The 21,477-nt window shown below is 41.8% G+C and overlaps 1 protein-coding gene across 4 annotated transcripts in view; it reads left to right on the top strand.

Moving 5' to 3' along the window:
- SEMA5B (semaphorin 5B) overlaps positions 1-21,477 on the top strand; it is a 270,385-nt gene that overhangs the window by 121,318 nt on the left and 127,590 nt on the right. For all 4 annotated transcript variants that reach the window (XM_085066953.1, XM_085066954.1, XM_085066955.1 and 1 more), the window contains exon 4: positions 13,357-13,562. In XM_085066953.1, coding sequence (XP_084923079.1) covers positions 13,409-13,562 — 154 coding nt within the window. In that variant the 5' untranslated portion in view covers positions 13,357-13,408. The remainder of the gene's footprint in view (positions 1-13,356; positions 13,563-21,477) is intronic.

Here is a 21,477-nt window from a genome sequence, read left to right as displayed (position 1 = left end):
CTTGCAGGGCTCTAGTTTCGTTAGGTGAAGACAGAGATTGCTATTTGCCTCCAGGCCGCAGGACAGCCCAGGCTCTGTGCCTTCCTGTCCCCATTTCTCTTGGCTCCTGACAGTGGCAGATTTACGAGAGCCTGCAAGGGACTGTCTTCTGAGGAGGAGAGAACATCTTCCAAGCAGGTAAAGACCTTTGCATCACTTTTTGTTAGTTTACAAGTGGTTGGTAACAGGAAATCCAAGTGAGCTTGAAATGGCCTAAAACCTCAGTGTCTCTGCGCAGTGTGAAATGGAGCTCTTTTATGGAGAGGTTGCCAAAGAGAAGGTACTGTTGGTTTTGGAAAATGCCACCCTATCTGATGGTGAGTCTAGAATGTTACTCGAGTGGTGCGCTATTGGCTCCAGTAAGACAGGAAGTAAAGAGCACTGCAACAGAGCTGACCATTAGCCAATGGTATGGGAAATGGGGCACTAAATGCCAACTGGAGATTGGGCCATTCCTGGCAATTCAGCCAGGAATTTGTCATACAGAGTGTAAGTGATGCAAGCTGTTTTTCCTGGGCACCTGTATTCCCCTGGGCTATGTCCTTTCCCTTGAGCTATGTAGATTTTTTTTTCCACATTGTATTTTAAACGCAGTGATTCTGACTGAAATAAAATGCATGGAGAAAATTAATGATTTGATATCTTCTTGCTGCTGCCAAAAGAAATGTAAAAGAGTCTTTCATCTAGTGGCTTTAAAAAAGTGAGCTGGACCACTTACTGATACTGACCTAAGTAAGTGATAAAGCGACTGTGTCAAAGTTTAATTAGTCTTGATCAAGATAAGTTTTTAAGATTTAGAACTAGTGCCCTTTTGAAGAAGTAAGGCTTCTAGTTGTCATTTATGCCACAACATGTCCTTTTATCATACTTTCTGTGTCTCCAGCAGGAACAGTTTTTATTTTAGAGGAAAAGAGAAATGGTTCATTTGATGGGGATTAGCACAGACAAGCTTACTAATATTTGAAGGCAATTTCTCTGCCTTACCTTTTTCCCCGTTTCATATCCCACAGAGATTACCTCAGACTGCCGTTGTTAGTCACTGTTATTTATATAAAGATATGTAATGCATTTGTGCTTGAGGGGTCGTCTGTAACGAGGTATGCAATTTCAGGCTGTAGAGACTGGCAGGAATTACTGTGAAGAATTGCTTTCCAGTGACAGCTTTATCCTGCCTGTAATATGTCATTGCGTGTGACTTTCAATTAATCACGCAATAACAAAACATTGCGTCTGGCGACAATGGTATGTCCATTAATATTGAGAGGTAGGATTCAGCTTTATGAACACAAATGCTGTCCCCTGCCCACTCGTGCACTTTAATCAGCAAGTCTCAGCCCAGAAAGAACATTTCTCTCTTCTCCTCTCCCCCATCATCCTCTATAGCGATCTATTAAGCTGCAATCCATAACGTCTTGTGTCTCTGTAATGGTCTGATGGCGTGTGGTGTTAAATGATTGCATGAATTTGACTTTATCTCGCTCTGCCTTGACCTTGGTGTCTTCAGTGGCTTCCCTTCCCTCGTTTTCAAATCGGGAGTGGGGAGTTGGAAGAGAAAATGGAAGAGTGACAAAATGGAGATATTACCCATTTTGAGGAGGTTTGATGTTGTTCTTTGAGGAGATGGGGGAGACAAGAGGTGAGAGAGGAACCATTACTGGGAGACGAAAATGCAATTATTTGCACATTTGCAGGAGAAAAGGTATCATGCTGTCAAGCATAACTGGCTCCAAAGACTGAAGCCTGCCATGTGCAAGACCTCATTGGTAAGCAGAGTGGAAACCTTGCAGTAATTCTTCCTCTTGCTCATTCTACCATTTATAATACGATTGCTAAGTCATATATCAATTTAAGTAAAATCCCCAAATCTCATTGTGTTTTATAGCTGTATCTGTATCCTGAACGGAAACATAAAGAGGCGCCAGGGTGTTCTGTGCTTGGGCTGCAAAGAAAGACACCCTGGTCCCTGCCACCAAGTATGAATGCCTGTTACTACATCCAGCCAAATTCAGGCATAGTTTCTCACTCCACTGATAGCCTTAGTCTTTTTTTCAGATGATTTCTTTTGTGTTGGTATTGAGGTTTTACACCCTGTGCAACATAAATAGGAAGTCTGGAAGTAATTACTGTCAATGCTTTTCTTTTTTTGCTAAGAAACCTAATTTTTAAAAAGTGCTTGGCAGGACAGTCTCAGATGAATCTCCTGAGCATCCTCAGTGCTGGTTTACACCAGAGCATTGTTGTGCTACATGCAACAGAGGAAATTAATTATTGTATCTCTTCTCATGTGTTAATACTGTTTGTGAATTTGTGACACATTTGACTGGTTGCCTTGAAAACTGTACGTGCCTGAAAGAGGCATTTGAATTGTGACAGTGGTGTGTTGGGTGTGTTGCTGTACTTTCACTTTTCATAAATAAAAAGCAAAAGCCTTTGGGATTCTTAGCAATAAAAAGGTTTGTAGCTCCCTGGGGAATTCTTCATGCTCTGGCTTGCTGAAGCTCTCCATTGTCTCAGAATTATCAGCCAGACAATAAAAAATAGTTAATCAAGGGTTGATGTCAAACATGGTTATTCTGGAGTAAGTGCAGTATTATACCAGCACCATACAAAGTTCTTACTCCCTCTGGGCAATGTGACTTCTGCCAGTTAGCAAGAGTGTTGGTTTTAGTTCTTTAATTAAGGCTAACACCATCTCCCCTGCTGTATGAGCAGTGGATCTGACAAGATGCTGAACTTGCTAAACTATATAAAATAAAAGCACCTGCCCTCACATGAACTTGAGGGCACTCAGTACTGCAGAGGGTGTTCTCCTTGGTGATCCCTGCAGATACAAACCAGCACAGCTCCGTAAAGCCATTTGCTGCCAGGTGTGGGGCTGCATATTTGCATCAGGCTTTTCCATCAGGTGAGAGCTGCTAGTGCATGTGTTAGGATCCAAGCACACACAGGGGAGACCTCCAAGAAGGAGGGTTTGTAATCAATTTCTCATTCCCAAATTATTTTTCCAGAATCCCCACAGTATGGTGTTTGAGTAACAGAATAATTTCCTAGCTATTAAGTGCCTGAAAATCAGCAGTAATTAACTTAGCACAGATTCTTCTCTTCCTCTCCCCCCCTTTGCTCAAAAAAACAAACAAACCCCCTTTCTCAGCAGAGGAAATGCAGATGGAAGCAGTCTCTTCTGCCTTAGTGCAGTCATGTACAGATTACATCTTTTTTCCCCTTTCAGTTCTGTGAATAACATAATTGCTTTGTTATCCCTCAGGGGATTTGTAATATTAACATTGGTTAATGACATTAATTCAAGTTTTTACCATTAATAAAATGGCATTGCTTAAAATTAAGCATTACATTTCAATTAGTAGTCCATCAAAGACTTTAATAGTCTGGAGCAGTAAAGTGATATTTTTTTAAATTTCTTATTAATTTTTTATTGTATCATGCTAATTTCCAAAGAGTGATTGAAAGCCCAGCTGATCCAACGAACGACCCTATCTGCCATGTTTCTTGAAGGAACTTCTTTCTTTTATGACATTATGCAAAAAGGTCACATTTCCACAAAGCAGGAATCTGTTTCAGTCACCTCCTGAATTCATTATCATCCTTTTTACTTTTTAACATGAGGCACATGATATACAGGCACCCCAGGTGGACATGTTTAAATTAATCTAGTAATAATTGATTCAGAAGAGATTTGGAGGACAGAATTTGCATAAAAGCCATAATGAGAGCAAATCCTCCAAGGCCAGACTGAACAGCTAAGTCCCTGAATAACTTACATCTCCTAAACTAATTTGGTTATATATGCAGGATGAAGGTATGGGGGCTGGAGCACCATGTGATTGGAATTCATTACAAATAATTCATCTTCTCTAGAAAGGCTGGCCTCAGAGTGTATTAAAATTATATCAGCTCCCAAATGCTTTCTCAGACCCTGCCTCTTGGAAGATGATGACAAACCGTTTGTGTCTGAGGGATTGTTTGAGTATTTTAGAGCATTTCTGAGGCAAAGAGCTGACACCCCAGGGCTGGAGTGTCCTCTTGCAGGCTGCTTGTCCTGGCTGGTGGGAAAATATTCAGATACCCAGTTTTGGCTGGACATCTGACTGTCAAAAACGTAAGTGTAGAGGAGGATCCCAGCTTTCAGTCCCAGATACTCTTCACTTCTATTCCAGTATGGAATTTCTTAGCTAAGTTGTAGATCAATGGATTTGTATTAAATCCTGGATCACCGTGATGTCTGTGGGAATTTAGGGAGTCCCCTTACAGGATGGGGACTCTGTACTGTTTAGTTAATCTGCGGATGGGGAAAATTACAGCCACAGTTCATTAAAAGAAAGCAGCCAAGGCCTTTTTGAAGGTCAGCTGTCCTGCTTGACTTTGCCTTTGCCTAAATACTCTTTTTGAGAAAAGCTCTAAAGGAATGTCTCCGTGACCCAGCATAGTAATGCCTGTGTTCTGAGGCTGGTGAGCTTCAGTTAGCAGGGAACACAGTACTGTGTTCCTGCTATCAGAGAAGTTGCATAGCATGTGTGGAAGGAGGGGGAAATTCAGCTCTGTCTTTTCAGAAACTGTTGATCACCATATATTTTTTTGTGGAAAAATTGATGTCACTGTTGTTTTCAGCAGATGAGGAATCAGTCCCATTTTGTTTATACAAAGCAGTTGGTAATAACCTGTCATTTGTGAGCTGTGTATGTTCTGCACTGCTTCCCTTCAGTGCTGCCCTGCAGCCAGGAGGATCTGGGAAGAACAGCCCTACTTTACAGAATCCCAAGTACAGTGCAAGGGTCGGGGCAGACCAAAGCAGCCCTGCTGCTCCAATGAGGGGAACAATTAACAGAGCCCAACAGGTACCTGCTGTTGCAAGAAGTGTGAGAAAAGATGAGCATGGCAGGAGAAAAAAAGAGTCTGGCTGACAATTATTATTTTGTCTGTTCACATTTGGGGCATATATAGGCTGTTTGAATGCTTTCTAGCCAAGGGTTTCTGTATGACAAATGATGCTGTGCTGTGCCAAGAAGACAATGTAGCAAAACACATTCTTGTTTCCAAGCAGGCTGAAACTTGGAGCTGTGCTACAGGGATGCTTTGTGCTACAGGGATGCTTTATGCTTCTTCTTCTGGAGTTACAACTAAACCACGAGTATGTGTTATGTGGCACCAGGTAACCACAAATCTTTGACAAAACAAACATGCTCTGGTTTCTCTCTCCTGCATGGGCAAGCATCAAAATAAAAAGTTCTTCTCATCCTGTTTTTCCAATGTAGTGGTGGAGCAAGGAGCTGCTAGGAGGGATGAGTGGGGTTTGCAACGTGCACCAACTGCCTTCCACCCTGGCAGTGTCAATGATGCAAGAGGATTTGTTGGATGGAGTAGAAGGGAGTGGGTGGCAGAAGCTGGAGCTAGTGCCAGAGGTTTTAAAGAGGAAAAACAAGCCTCTGGGGAAGTCCAGCCCATATGTTATGGCTGACTCTCAAGCAGGAGGTTCGTTGGTGTGATGATTTCATGGTTTGGTGTTTGTCTTCTGGAGACTTGAATTGTGAGATTGCTTCAGGTCAGAGGAGAATTAAGTGGTTTGGTTTTAAAAATTTCTTCTTTCTACTGTTTTCCCAGCTCTGTGGACACAGGGGCACCACAGTGACTGCTACATATTTTATCAGAGTTGCTTATCTTCGTGGCACAATCTGGGGACTGCACTTGTCCCCAGACTGCTGTCAGTGTTGAAGAGAGAAACTACATGAGTTACCCACCTGTAGTAGGTCTAATATAATTTGGAACTATGGTCTCTAACTTCCTTACTAAACATCCTCTGGAATGCCTGCAATAGACCCTCTAATTAGAGTTGAATAAAAAAGTAGTGTCAGTAAAACAATGTTTAATACTCTAGTTCAAGAATACCTATGGTTTTCATGTTAAACTGTGAGACAAAAGTCAAACACATACCAAAAGCATTTTGAAAAGTCAGGAGGAATTTATTCCTCTTTCTATCTCTATCTAAAACTGGCTGCAGGTACTAGTGACTGAGTCACAAAACTGTGTTCTGCCTTAGTTTCCAGAGCTGTAGCAGTGGGGAGGTGTGTGAGCAGGAGCACCACATGTCTGGAAATCACTGCACGTAGAGGATCATCTCCAGAATGTCAGAGTGTGTTGGAATGACACTGGTTGTGCAGTGTGGGGACTGTGGCTCTGCTAATTTGCACATTTACAAACCAACTGCATTGTGCAGGGGTGTGACTGGAAGAAAAGCTGCTGTGTTGGTATTTCTGTAACAGCTACAGGCTTAAGGCATCAGTCTATGGGCTGAGTACCAAACCTCATGCCAGAAAGAACTCTTGCAGCCAGGTGACAATTTGCAGTTAAGTGTGATGCTGAATCTGCTGTACTTGCATTATGTAGCTGATCTGCATGTAAACAGCATGTCTAGCACCTTGGATTTACAGCACCCATGCAGAGGACTCTATGAGAAAGGTGACTGCTCTGCAAGGGATGCTGAGCCCAGCACACACTCACCTGCTGCAGGCAGGACCTCTGGAATAATTACTCCTGCTGTTACTGCTGTCCCATGAGCCCTGGGGTGGCTCCTCCCTTGGGCTGTGTTACACTCATTCATCCTCTTTTTGATTGAGCATCCAGAGACTTTGGCTGGGAGTCAGGAGCTCCTGATTCCAAACCTAGGCTCCAGTAAATGTCGTGTCTGAGCTGCAGTTGTGCTAAGTACCATAGCATCCATTGCATTCTGCTTTTTTGTTACACTTTGTCTTCATCTCTGTGTTTCACAGATGGAACACATAAAAATAATTCCATAGCCAGTCCAGGTCCCAGAATTACCAAAAATTTGGTAAGTCTTGACAAAACATTGGCATCTGTCAGAGAGGCCATTCTGTGAACAGTAATTAGAAGATATTTCCATTCCCCCTGTAGAGGCACTCTTCTAGAAAACTGTGGCAGTGTATCACCAGGGAGATAAATGAGTGTGAGCCTTCATTGCCAAATACAATCTTTGAATAAACAGAAGACTTCAGACTCCAAGGCACCTTTTCACAAGTGCTAAATTCATACTGCAAACAAATGCTAACAAAGCCTCTCATGTCTTTATATTATGTGTAGCCAGTAAAAAAAAAGATCTAGAGCTCTCTGGGGAGCCTCTTGAAGCACTTGGGGACACACTCAATGTGTGGTCAGGTTAGCACTACTCAAAAGCATGTCTGAGTGTCAGCAGAGCAGGTATTTATTTATGCCCACTGGATTTGGCAGGAACCCAGAGGTACAGTATATTTTGCGCTGTTACACAGAATTTTATTGCTGAAACAACTTTATTTAATGGAAGCTTTCTGTAATAGGGTCCTGTTCTGGAGGGCTTCCCCTACAGGTGAGGAAACAGTTCTGTTTCCAGGACTTTGTGGCTCTGGACTGTACTAGTAAGGCCAAATAACCAAGTGCTGCCTTATGGCTTACTGAGGACCCACACCAGTCCATAGAGAAGTGGTCTGACACTAACCAATTCATTTTGTACTGAGCCATTATTAAGAGTTTTGCCTCTGTTACATGTTCTGAATGAAAATATCCCATTGCATTTTGTGGGCTTGATTTGGGACCCTGATCAGTCCTGGGTGGCTTTGAACAGCAATCAGAAAGAGCTCTAGAAATAAAGTGTCCCCAAGTACAGTGTCAGTCTCCTGTGAGATGTAGTCCTAAGAAGATCGAAGTACAGACTATTACTATTCAGCTCCACTACAGCTTTCATGAGCCATGAACCGAACAGCATATTAGGATAAACTGATTTCTCCCTTGCAAAGAGTTGCCTGAATTATTTATACAGATCTAGATAACAGAAGGGTTTCAATAAATTGACCTGTGTTGCAAAATCTTGATTGGTTTATTCCTGATACAAAGCCTACTATGATACCACATGTGGCACCCTGCAGACTGTGTGAGGCAGGAGCTGTGAGAGGGATCAGTGTGGAGCTCAAGTTTCTGCTCTGCCAGAAGACAGAATATTGCCTGCACACACTTGTGATGCACCCTGCTGCTGAATCGTAGGGGGATTTGAATATAACCCTTGGATTACATGTATGAAAATGTGAGTTTGTCTTCCTGGGGTATTGTGAGAACAAGTTCAGTGTGAGACTCATAGCTAATGTTGCAGTTGAGGCCATGGGAAGCCCTGGACAAGGAACAGGAGCCTGGTGACAACCAGAGCAAGAGCTGTGGCATATAAACTGTCATGAAATCTAAAGTGAGCTCAATGATTCTTCAGAAGACTGTAGGGTGATTTAATTAAAGCAAAACAAGATCTCTTCACAGATTCTCATCTCAACCACAATTTGACCATTTCCACAGATTTGCCTCACGAATAATTGGGAAAAACTCAATATCCACAAGCCCAGTCTAACAGTGCATGTAAGATTTGACCTCTGGATATGCAAGTGCAGCGTGCCATGCTTTGGCTGTAAGACAGATCCATGTCCCCAACATGGGCACAGCTGAAGGCTGAGAGTGTGGAGGTGGCCAGGGGCAGAGGGAGAAGCTGTGCTTATTCTTCGATAGTGTGGAATGGCCCTTTGAGCTAGTTGGGTGGAATGGATTCCAGCTGGAGAGGGAGGGAAGGGTGAGGGGCATCGGATGAATTAAGGACCATAGTTTTGTTGGCCTTGGAGCTCTGTTTTCTAGGGCAGAGCTGCCTGTGCCAGCCTGTCATAGCCACATTTCTGAGCTGTGTTGCTTTACAATGTTTATATTTATTTCCCTTATTCTTCCAGTACTTTTTTGAATACTTTAATGTCCACATCTTTCCACTGCTCTTCTTCCCTCTGATATCAGTCTAATAAAACCATAACTGTGGCAATCACAAAAGATCCTGAACAGAAGAATTAAAGCTTTTGCAGGAGGTTCCTTTTTTAGTCTTTTTTAAAGGCATCTCTTTCCTTTAAAATGAAAGATGAAGCATTTTCTTTTATCCTTTAACTTTACTGTCACATTTTATTAAGTCAAAATGATAGTTACAGTCAGAGGAAAGCAGGATATGAATTCCTGGTACAGCCATTTTTAAAGTGTGCTTTGTTTTAAAGCACTGGAGATTGATTGAAGGTATTTTTCTTTTAGACGTGAAGCTTTAGTCAAAAGGGGCCTGATCTGAGTTACCCTCTGTAAATCAGGATTAGTTCCTGTGAAATCAATGGAGTTGCAATGAAACAATACGGAGTGAGTTGGAAAAGACTCATGCCCTGAGAATGAATAAGGGAGGGACTGTGGGCAATTCCCTGGATGCTGCCCTTGCACAGGGCTGAAGCCACAAGGCAAAGGAGAACTATACCCTGTCCCTCTCGGGCTGCCATGGAATGTCCTGGCTGAGAGATGGGCAGGCAGAGTGGGTTTGTGCTGACATGGGTGCTGAGGTTGCAAAGCTCAGCTTTGGGGACACTGAGTGTGCAGACCTCCTGCTTTTCCCACATGGAGCAGCTCTTTGCCCATCCCCTGCCACTACCACTGCAGGGAGGCCCATGAGTGAGAAAGCCTGATTTAAGAGACAAGAGGATGGTGGCAAAAGTGGTGCTCTACAAAATACCTGTCTCTGGAGGAAATTTCACCATATCCAGTGTAGCCTGAATTTATTGTCCTTTTTTTGTCAGAGTGCTGTAGGGATTCATTGTATGGAGTAGAAAAGGGGAGAAAGATGCCCCATCACAGCTCTTTGGGGCTGTGCAGAGGATCAAAGGACAGGCTTTCATGAGGGACAAGACAGATAATATTTTTGGACATTTTAATCTTTTTTTTATGCGTCTGCATTGGGCCAGGGAGCGGACTAGCTAAAGTGGTAAAGATGCATCAAGATGAGCATATAAAGAATTGATATGTCCTGCCTGAGATTTCAGTTTAACCAGGGATTTCAGTTCTTGTCTCTCATCTGCACTGAAGCTTTGACAGCTGATTTCTTGAGCCCTAAGCCATTCTGAGCACAGAGTCTAATAAGAACAGCTCTTTTTATAGCATTTAACTCTATCTAAATGGCTTAAGGCCAGGGCGAGTTCCAGCACTGCAAAGCACCACTAGTCTGGGCTGGGCTTGGTTTGTGGAACATTTTAGCAGTCTGTACAGGGACTGGTCCTAAGCATGGGTGATACTCCAGGCTTCACAGTGAAAATCAGCATCTTGGGCAAAATTGGAGGCTTGGATTTGGCCACCTCAGTAAAATTAAAACATTTCATTTCATTAAAACACTTCATAACTGCTGGACTCTCCCAGGCAGTTACAAGCTTGCTCTTGGCATACAGCTGACGCTTGCACATGGCACTGCTTCATATTAGGAGTGTGGGGCTCTTTTTGGAAATAAATTTGCAGCAGCTGGGAATTACTAAGTTAGAGTCTTAAAATATTGAGAAAAAGTTAACAAGGCACCCTGGGAAGGGACAGGTTGAAGGACTAAGCTTTTTCAGTATTTTCCACTGTCTCAATATTGTTCAGCTCTAGGGCTCTGACTTTCTGTTGCCCTTGATCAAGCTGGTATTTACCCATTGACTCTGGGTCCAGTAGACACCATCTCAGGGCTGCACATGACACTTATTTTCCCCAACTTTCCAGCACATGAGAGCTCCACACATTTGATGAATGGAACTGGATGTAGGAGATCAGAAACATGGTAAAGAATACGAGTTTTTTATAATGTTTTCACCTTGGTATGGTCATTTATTACTTTCTACTACAAGTTTGAAACCATTGTTTTCATGCACACTTTGAATTTCCCTATCACAATAAGGAAAAGAAGATGGAACTTTATCCCAAATACTGGTTACAGCTTTCTAAGGAACACTGAAGACTCTTGGACTGTGGTAAAATCTCCCAGGGAAAGTGGCAGAAATCCAGATACTTGGCACATTTTACAACTAGTCCAGACAAAACACTAGTAAATGTACTCTGCTTTGGCACAGATTAGGCTGTGGGATGTTATGAAGCTTTCCTGTATGCAACTTTTTATCATTCCATGACCATGATGAGTGTGAAACTTGAATTAACTCATCTGTTGATTGCACACCACATGGGGCTCTAGAGGAGCATAGGATGCTATCAAGTGTCTTTGTTTTAAGATTTTTTTTTCACCTAGCTTGAGATCATTGTTTGGATGATTAGTACATGAAAATGGCCATACTGGCTCAGACTAGAAGTCTGTCTAGTTTAGTACCTTCTTTCTAGGATTAGCCAGTAATGGCTGCCCTGGGAGTAGTAGAGCATGCATAAAGTGAGATTTCCATGACTGTCTCTTCCAGTTTCCAGCAAGGATATCTGACAGTGAAAAAGTCCTTTTGCCTTTTGTGCATTTCCCACAGCAACCATCTCCTATCTAAGGAAAGTCTGGCTTTGACTTTAAGTGTATCCAAAAATATACAAAATGCATCTCCCTGGCCTTCTCTGTGCTGTGCTTCATTTCTGGATCTTTACTGGGAAAAAAAAAAGATCATTTAAACCAGTGGCTGAAAATATAATGTGAAGCTTCATCATCAATAATTTTTATTACAGTGTGACTTGCACAACATGTCCATCATGTGAGGTGCCACAGTGCTCTGTGGTGTACGCCCTGCAGTATGCTTGTGCTGAATGACTAAATGCTATGCTGGCCTTAGCTTTGAATGATTTCACATCTCTTCCTTCTGCCAGTCCCATTTTTTAATTTAACATTATATTTGCTGTGTTTTTAAAAACAGCCATCCTCCATAGTAAAGTGCTGTAGAACCTCTTTTGGAGAGCTGGAAGGGGATTTTATATATCACTGCATAAAATCTGCATGAATATGGGGCTGGAAAAAATGTGAAATGCTGTAATGTCTCACTCACACTGGTTGAGAAACCAAGCACCTAGAACTACCCTGAACCCTGAATGCCAATGCTATTTTCAGTCAGAGGTATGGAGCTGCTGCTGAGGACGTGCAGAATGGATGCACTGGCAGCTCATCTTTATGTGTATTTAAAATCACAGAGATGTGCAGTTAAGAATAAAATATAGAATCCATTTTTCAAACTGTCTTCCATTTCTGGTGTAAGCAGTACCTTATTGCTCTTGTGATGCCCAAGGACCTTTGCAAGCTTCTTCCAGCTCCTTGATGTTACAACATTGTCTTCTATAATGAAGTTTGCTCCATGCCCTGAACCTGTCATTGTCCATCAGTGGTTCATGATACCTGCCATCAGGCTGGCCATTTCAGGTCACTGAAAGTGTTTTAGAAACTCCAAACAAAAATACAGAGGTATCAGGCCCTGCAGGTGTTGACTGTAGACTAAGTACACTAACTTTATGAATCACACCTGCAGAATTGAAAATCTCATTATGTGTGAATTTAATCAGAACCAGCTTTATCACTAGATAAGATTTAAAGTTAGGAGACTCTATTTGTTTGAAACCATGTGTTTGCAATAATTGAACAAAGTTATATAGTAAAATATAATATGCACATCAGTAAGATTAAATTTGTCAATGCAGATTTTTTAAGCTGCAGCATCATCTTGGGGAGCTTGTGGCATGGACTAATTAATCCTCCATCCTCTGTCTCAAGTCTGGTAGGCCCCGGGGAGTCTTTAGAGCTGTGCCTTTACTGCTACTGTTGTTAAAAATGCTCACATAGAAAAGGCATGACTTTCCTCTCTCCTCGCCTGAGAGTGAAGGCTCCTTCTCTTTAGCTGTGCCTCAGCTCTTGTGACTGGGAGCTATAGCATCACATAATAATGAAGGCAATTGACTCACTTATCACCATCTTCCCCTTTAAATTATTCTAATTTTTATGTTACCTTAATTAGGACTTTCCTGGCAAGGCCTTTATACTGGTTTGTTTTGTTTCAAGACATTTAAAGCAGCAGTGGTCAGATGTATAAATCCCCTGTTAATTGCACATGTCTTTTCATTGTGACTAATGTTGGTCTTTCCTTAGCAATCTCTTGAATTTAGCGTGGAATTTACCATGGATGCATCATGAAACTGAGGAGGGAGGTGTCCACACTGGGGACACATTTACACCTGGAATATTTGAGATTTCATGTTGTCTACACCAGCCATTGCACACCAGGTGCTTTATAAGACACACACGCCAAGGGTACACAGAAATAGATGTTTAGGGAGCTGTGCATTTCCTTCTTTATGGTTGTAAATTGGATGGGTTTTGGGGGTTCTTTTTGGTGGTGTTTGTGGAATATTACCTTGTGTACTTAGCACAAGTGGGGTTGGGAAGAAAGGGGAACCTCCACCCTTCCCTACCCATGTTACCTGCTCTGGATAAGCATTCACCCTTCTGAAAGTAGAGCTTTTCTGAAAGTGGAATTGTTTGTATTTCAGGTATCCTCCGTGGGCTTATCTTGGAAGCTAGATCTGCAGCCGCCCTTCAGTCATGATTGTTTCAAGATTAAAGGCCATTTCCCTGTCATTTCCAAGCCTTTTTCTTCTTGCTTTTCATCTCTCAGCATCACAGAATGTACCTGAATACACTGAAGCTGAAAATCAGCAATGTGTTAGGAAAGAACACCCCACAATTGCTTTTGAAGGTAAGAGCTTCTATTCCTCTTTCAGATTCCAGTAGAATGACCCATTTTGGTTTAGTCTGTGCTGTTTTTCCTTACAACTGTGATCCACAGGCCAGGGGAAGTGGCCTGACCAATCATTTTCCTTTTGATGCTTTACAGTGTTTTAATTCTGAGGTTTCACAGCAGTTACTCAATTCAGGCAGTTTTAGGACTACTGGTCTAAGAATCTCCATTTTCTATTCTGCTACAGGCTCCCTGTAATCTTGTGCCACGCTGAAACTCTGTTTCAGTTTCCTTTTCTCTAACTGGATTCAGTAATGCCTCACCTGGCTTGCTGGAACCAGACAATAAGTGAAATGTGATAGAGAATTTGGACACACTTGAATGCAAGAGAAGTGAGTTGATTTGAAATTGCAGGGAGTGGCTGCCTTTTTGTTAGTAGCATTCCTGGCTTGGTTTGGTTTTGTTCTGTATTTGTCACCTGTGCTAGTAGTTTTTCTGTTCATCTGGGCATTTAACTTAAATGTGAGAAGGGGCCATTGTGTTGCAATGGCCAATTCTTTTACTGTTCTTTTGAAGCATGGAATTTCTCTTGTCCTTATCCCAGTCAGATTTTCCATGAATGTACATGTACTCCTCAATTGTTGCCTGGATAATCTGTCCACTTATCCACACAACAGGTAGATCATTATATTGGTTCTACTATTATTTCAAAATTCACTCCAGACTAGTGTGTTAAACTCAGTGTGCCAGCATCAGCAGCTGCTGAGTCTCCTTGCTAAAAATGGTTCCCTCCTAAATGTTGAAATATCGATTTTGGTTCCCATTTAAGGCTTTGCAATGCATCTCCAGTTACATCCTTTGCTAAAGGCAATTGAGTACCTTGCAATGTGTCTCTAGTTAGGTTCTTTGCTAAAGGCAATTTAGTTGTGGTTTTGTGACCTTTGAGATAGGGTTTCCAGGAAGAAAGTAGTCAAAGGCTTCCTTGCTGACCTTTCAGGGTTCTTCTAGAGAGCTTTACTATTCTTCACAGAGGAGGAAACTCTTGTCTCTTAATTTGGAAAGTTTAAGAGATTTCCTGTCTGTTTTCCATTATCCATGCCTTAAAGGTTTAAGTGGATTAAAATAAATTAGCAGGATCTTTAAGCCTACATGATATGGCACTGACTCTAACCTTGCTCTGGTAAATAAACCTTGATTTTAATTGCTAAATAAATCTAACCATCTGTTTTAACTGGGGAGGGCCAAAAGGAGAAGCCCTTGCTGCTAAAACACAGTGAAATTCAGTTCAGTAGATAATACAATAATGAGAATGTTACAGGTACAGAAAAAAGTGTCACTCTATCAACCAGGAGTACCAAACTTTGAGTTTTCAGAGGATGTGCCTGTGCAGTCCAGCACTGAGGTAAATAATTTTGCAGGGAATATTAAGAACCCCAACTCCTGAAGTTGAGAAATTGGTGGGCATTTCTTGGCACTCAATCTGAGTGCTACTCTGCAGAATCAATGGCTGTGTAAACACACTCATAATCTGCCAGTTTGCTTTGTTTTAATCAGGCATGAATATTTCACAGGGGAAAAAAATCTGTCCTCCCCTTTCACTGTTCTTGTTCCCTTCCTCTCTTCAATGATAAAGGGCAAAAACTGGTGAGTTAATTAGAACCCGATAATTGTGTAAAAGAAAGATGAAAATGCAGATGCATTGAGAAAATGACCCAGATTATCATTTGAGTTTCTTAAACCCTAGTTAGAGTTATTGTTTTTTTGCAGCACCTGTTTCCTTGTGATCATGCTACAGTTTAATCTTGTATTTTCTGCTGCAAAGCTCAGCTGGAAAATACACAGGACTTAAATTAAAGGCACCTTTTTTCCACTGCACATAGCTTTTAAGGTCTGAGAAAGAGGACTCATGTGTCCAAAACTACATCTCAGTTCATAATCTGATTTCTCTTAAAGCTGTACCTTGTTCTGATGCCAGCACATGCAGATTTAGGCTGCAAGGGGAGACAAGTAGGGGAATCTAAATTTTATATGGTGTTCCCTGATTGCTCTGAGGATGTCTCTGCTTAACAGTGTGGCTCATGGGCTTTCTGTGGGTCTCCAAATGCATCAACTCATTAATTACAACCTGGTCCACAATGGGAGTGTGTAATGACTGAAAGAGAGACCCCAGCAGAGCCCTTCAGATGCTCCCGCTGCCAGGGGAAAGGATTATGTTACACCAGCAATTTTCAGTGGATGGGCCATTATAATAATAAGGCCTCTGACCATTCAGTCATATGGGGTACATTAATTTACTGCCAGAATGAGTAGGTTAACAAAACAGTTTATGTTACAGAGGGGTTGAATAGCTTATTTTTCACAACCTTACTAACCAGGCTTCCCATCACCAGACAAATGGGATGCCATAGCATGTTTTGTGTTCTCTAGTCTTCATTTCCCACTTAGCTTGTGCTCAGTCTCATTTTATTGTACTTCACCCCAGAGGATATTCTTAATATCCAGTTGACTGGATAATGTCCTTGTTGTAGAAGAATCCAAGTAAAACTTCTTTCTGTCTATTTTTCCCCTTATTTCCTGAGAAGCTATGTATTTTCTATGTTGTCCTTGTTGTATCTCCTCCACACTAGACAAGCATCTGTTTGAATTGGTATCTCTTTGTATTATTATAAGAGAGGGTAAGAAAGACAGAACCCAGCACATGTCCTACTGATTTAAGCAGAAAGGAGGCTTCATGTGCAAAATGGTTTTACTTTAGCCGTGTTCAGACCTGAAGAAATGCCTGTTTCTTTATAGACTCCATTCCCCAAATGATTTGTGCCATTACTTGTGACATAGAGAAAATGGTCTAGACAAGTCGAGGGACATAAATTCCAGTTCTAGATATACTTTAAATGCTAAAGGTAACATTTGCACTGCCAGGAGAGATATGGCCTGGGGAGGGGACATTAACTGAATGGTTTATCCTCACAGGCTGCATGGAGGTCCTGAGGACACAGCAGGAATTATATGCTACAAACACCATCCTATGTGTTTGCACAGTACCAAACTAACACAATGGTGCCCCAATTTCCCTGGAGCTTATAAATGGTGCTCACTGTACAGTTCACCACCAATAATAACATACCCAGTTTGGGCTTTTCATAATTAGATTGTTCTACTCTGTGCTTATAGGAAATCCAGTTAAAGTTTGATTTCCCTTGTTAGATCAATAAGAAAATGATCTTCTACTTCCCAGGAGGCTGTTTCTGGTGTCTTACTACCTATTTGTCTGTTAGTGGGTAGCTACATTAAATATCTTGCATGCTTGTTTGTTTTTCAGTGAGTTGAGAATTTAGTAAAACAAGTCAAGTGCATTCTTAGTGCATCCCTTTTTATTTATACATGCATGTACACATGCATCCAAGTCCCATTTCACAAAACAGTTTGTCATCCCAGCACAGATCCCCTGTGGTCCACTCTGGTAAGCCAAACACCAGAGAATTTGTTTCTGGTTCCTGTCAATCATGTTCATATTTCTCATCTTTTCTGTATGGATCTTACCACCAGTAGCTCAGAGCCTGTACTGGCAATTGGGCTGTGCCTGTGTGACGCTGTCCTGGTTGCCAGCAGTATATTTTATTGTTGTACGGCTCTTTCTTGGACATAAAGCACCTTTCCTATTGCTTAAAGATGTTTGGATCTCTTTTGCAATGTGCCTCTTAGGAAAACCAGAAAGATCTTCCATGGCAATACTCTATAAGGTTTGTTATTTCAAGAGCCAGAGCCATGAGGGACATGCATTGATGTTTGTAATAGCTGCAGAGTGCTTGGCTTCATCTTGTTTAACAATGAAGTGCCTAAAAGTTTGCAAACTCATCTGTGTTACATGAATCATTCAGACATTCACAACTTCACTGGAAATGAGTTGTAGACAGGTTTTCACTTGCAGTTTCTACCATTATTTGTTTCTCATTAATTTCATCCATTAAATCAGTATGCTTAGGAGAAAGTATGATAACTTCCCAGGTTTTTCTCTGTTCTGTCTCTCAGGACTTTCTCCCCTGGGTCATGGCAGTTAGGGTAAGCTAGAAGAACATAATTTGTCCCTGCTTTAATAATTACAGCATGTCTTCATCCATGAAAATGGACTCACTTAAATAGCTTATATCTCAGATCTTTTCAGGACTGCAAATCTCAGCTTTGCAGACTGTATCATCATGGCTGGCGTGAGTTCTCAATGTGTGGCATTTGATCCATTGTCTAATCCTCAATCTCTCCTAGATGCAGACAAGTTGCTCTGTCTGTTGCCTCAGGTTTTCAAAATTATTTCGTTCGGGAGTGTTTAGATCTGGGGGTTTACTTCAGACTGTCTGTAATTATTACCTCCTACCAGATAATTGTGATTCCGGTGACTTGAATGTAGCTTGCTATATATTTTCTTGATATTTTATTTCTTTAAACAACATTTTATTGAAATGTGGCCAGCTTCAAACACTGAAACCTGTGGGGAGTAGCTAAGTGTTTTCTTGTTGCATTGAAAGCAAAAGCTGTTTAACTTTGTGGGCTGAAGGATAATAAGGTATGATTTATTTGTTTAGAAAGTTTTGACATTTCACCAAACACCCCTCCTATTGTTGAATTGGTCACTAATGCATTATTCCCTTTACTGTATATTGATGGGAAAAAAACCACATTAGTATTCATCAGCTCCCAAGGCCAGCTGGGAAAACCCCTTAGGAAATTATGGTCAAGATTTACACTTTTCTTGAGCAAGTGAGATTTTGACAATCCAAAGGAAAATTTTAGTTAACGAAGGAAGAAGATTGTAGTGTGAAGTGTTAGAGGTGTATCTATCTAAGCATCAAAGGGAAGGCACAATTCATTATGGGAGAATTGTCTTCTAGCTCACAGCCTTGCTGCCCTTGATTCTCCATCCAGGGAGTCCAAACATCAACTAATGATGGAGTGTTGACTGGAAACTGGTGGCGTCCTGTGGGTGCTTCAAAATATTTGACCTTCAGTGCATTTCAGTATGGATTTTGTTTCCATTAAGCAAGCTTTGTGGCAATTTTCATTTTAATCTTGAAAAATAGAACTGTGGCAACTGAAACTAGAACTTCCTTATTTAGACTTAATTTAGAATTTGTTTGAAAATTATGATTGATAAAACCATAAATATACAGTAGTTAGGGAAATAATTGCTCTCAGGCAAAACTTCTGAAAATTACGCCCAACCGCTCTCAATATATTTTTCATTCCATAATAATAATTATAACAGTAATGATGCTAGTTCTTTGACACTTCCTCGTTAATGGTGTCCAAGGTACTTCACAAATAATTGCAATGAGATTTGATTGAAAAAAATTACTCAGTGTGCTGTTTCTTGGGACCTCAGGAAGAAAAGGAGGGTTGGAAGAATGTCCTTAATTAATGAAATGCTTTAGAGGGAATGAATCATGACAAGCAGGAGAGAAAAGGAAGACTTTGCAGTGAAGCTTCAGGAAGTGAAGCAATCAAGTAACTTACATATTGGAGTGAGGGAAGGTAAAATTTTAAAGAAGTACAGCAGTGAAGTGAAGGAGCAGCCTCTGACCATGAGTGGTGATGTTGATGAGAGGGAGGCACCCTCAGCAACAGGGCTGAGTGAGGGAGACTCACAGTGAGGAGGAACAGGTACTCAGAGGGTCACCAGTGTGCTGTGTATGGACCAAAGCCATGAAAAACTCATGTCAGCAACAGAGTAGCTTATTGATACTTTCTAGAGGTACCACTGTGTAACTGGGGCATGTGTGTGGTCCTGTCTTTGGTACAGTGGCTGGATCTAGGACAGAGAGATGGGAGGCTTTTTTTTGGATCTTGGGCACACATCAGAGAAAGGGAACAGGGTGGAAATCTAAAGTGAAATGCTTATCTTCTTTTTCTGTGGTTCAGTGCAAACAAAGACATCCCTTGGAGAGACCTCATTTTCAATTTTAAATCTTACTTAATATAGTTCCCTAACTGAACAAGTTTGTGATACAGCAGGGGTACAGCAGACCTCATTTATTTAGCACATCTGCTTCTGATGAGTGTTAACATATCACATTCTCCTAAAACCTTCAATTCAAGGATGTCATTATGCTTTGATAAAGTTCCCTTTAGTACTAGCAATCTCATAAGAAATATTCTTGTTGTATCATATAGGGTTCACCCTGGAAAGCCCACAAACAGGCTCAGCTCAGTCAGGTTCTGAATATGTACTTTTCTAGAAGTCAGTGTGGCTGTGTATTATTAGCTGGTTTCAAATTTAAAAATACTGATCCTCATGAGAACAGCCTAATTTTAAAACTCTTTCAGGAATTTACAGCCTCAGCTCTCACTCCTTGCTGTAACTGCCTCATGGTGGGAGCTTTGTCTGCAGAAGCCAGGATTCCTCGTGAGCCTGGCAGCTCCACAGCACAAACTGTGCATTTGACTGGGTGTCTCCAGATCAGTCTTTGGTTAGCCAGAAAAGAGGATCACCTTCTGCTTCAGATGTTCATCACAATCAGACACTTCTGCTTCTGTGGCAGATCTGGTTACCTGCAGGAAAAAACTGAGAGTTTAGCCCTGCTTTCTCTGCCTTCTCCTACCTTCTCACTAGTGAAAACAGTTGTCCTGAATCCTGCACCACCTCTCCTGGCACAAGTGGCTGATCGAGATGTGGAACTGTAAGGACAGTGAAAAAAATTTGCCTCCAGATGTGGAGGAGGCAGACTGAAGGATCCTTGAACGATGACAAAGGGGTGGGGTTTTTTTCCCATCAGACTGCAGTGGTTGTAGGAGCCAAGATGCAGTTTGCTTTGCTGTCTGAAAAGAGGGATTATACTGATCAAAATGTCATAGGAAGCTGCAAGTGATGCATGAGCACTCACTTTATCTTTCTCAGTGAGAGAGATTGCGTGACAGCTGCGGGGCTTGTCTCAGTAAACAATGGATCACAATGCTTAAACACTCTGCAGCATCCTCAGGAGAACAAGAAGTCTCTGGGTTTGCTCACAGTGGGGCTGTGTGTGGCACTGGTTAGCCAAGTTTCACAACCTCGTGGTGGGGAGCAGGGCTGTAGCCACATGACACCGTGCAGTGCTGTGTGGGGTTGCAGGCAAGCTTGTCGAGGAGGGGAAGCAGTGTTAGGATGGTGTTTGCCCCAGCTGACAGCCTGCTGAGGAAAGCCAAATCCATTATTTCCATAAAGTCCTGTGCTATGTAGACCTACACCTTTGATCCTGTAAATCTCAGGCAGGGCAAACAGACACGCTTGTCATACATCCATATCCACCCCTCTTGCAGCACTGTGGCATCCCCTTTTGCTCTTTATTTGCCATGGCCAAGGAGGATCTGCAATGGTTGAGTCATCATCCCTGGAAGTATTTGAAATAAGAGTAGATATGGCCCTTAGAGATGTGGTTCACTGTGGACAGTGGTGGCAGTGCTGAGTTAACAGTTGGACTTGATGATCTTATAGGTCTTTTCCAACATAAATGATTCTGTGTTGGTTGGCGATAGAGGTCTTGGCAGGTCTGAGCTATAGGAAACATGCTGAAGAGGGAAGAACCTCTCTCAAGTTACAGGACTTCTTTCCCAATCCCCAGCCTGAGTCCTGGGGACTTACCGAGTGAAAGTCTTCTGGCTCCTGGAAGTCTCCCCTGGGTCACGTCTATTAGAACTTCTGCCCACCCTTCACCATGTGCAAATAGGAACCCAAGTGAAACACAGAGGGCTGAGACTGACCTCTCTGATGGAGCAAAACTGCTGAATACTGTCAGAATGTGCCAAATTGGGAATGTCAATTGCAGTCCTTCAATATCCTTCCTTGAGGTGGCCCCAGGACAGCTTACCAGCATGCTGTCCCATACTGGAAGTGAGCACTAGTTCATGCTTATTATTGAATGTTTTCTTTATCTGGGATTGAATCCCTGCGTTCTTTCTCATATAT

The sequence above is a fragment of the Lichenostomus cassidix genome, chromosome 7, assembly GCF_008360975.1.
Source record: "Lichenostomus cassidix isolate B80296 chromosome 7, HeHo_3.0, whole genome shotgun sequence".
Lineage (NCBI taxonomy): Eukaryota > Metazoa > Chordata > Aves > Passeriformes > Meliphagidae > Lichenostomus > Lichenostomus cassidix.
Note: the sequence above shows the minus strand (reverse complement) of the source record. Positions and strands in the feature narration are given on the sequence as shown.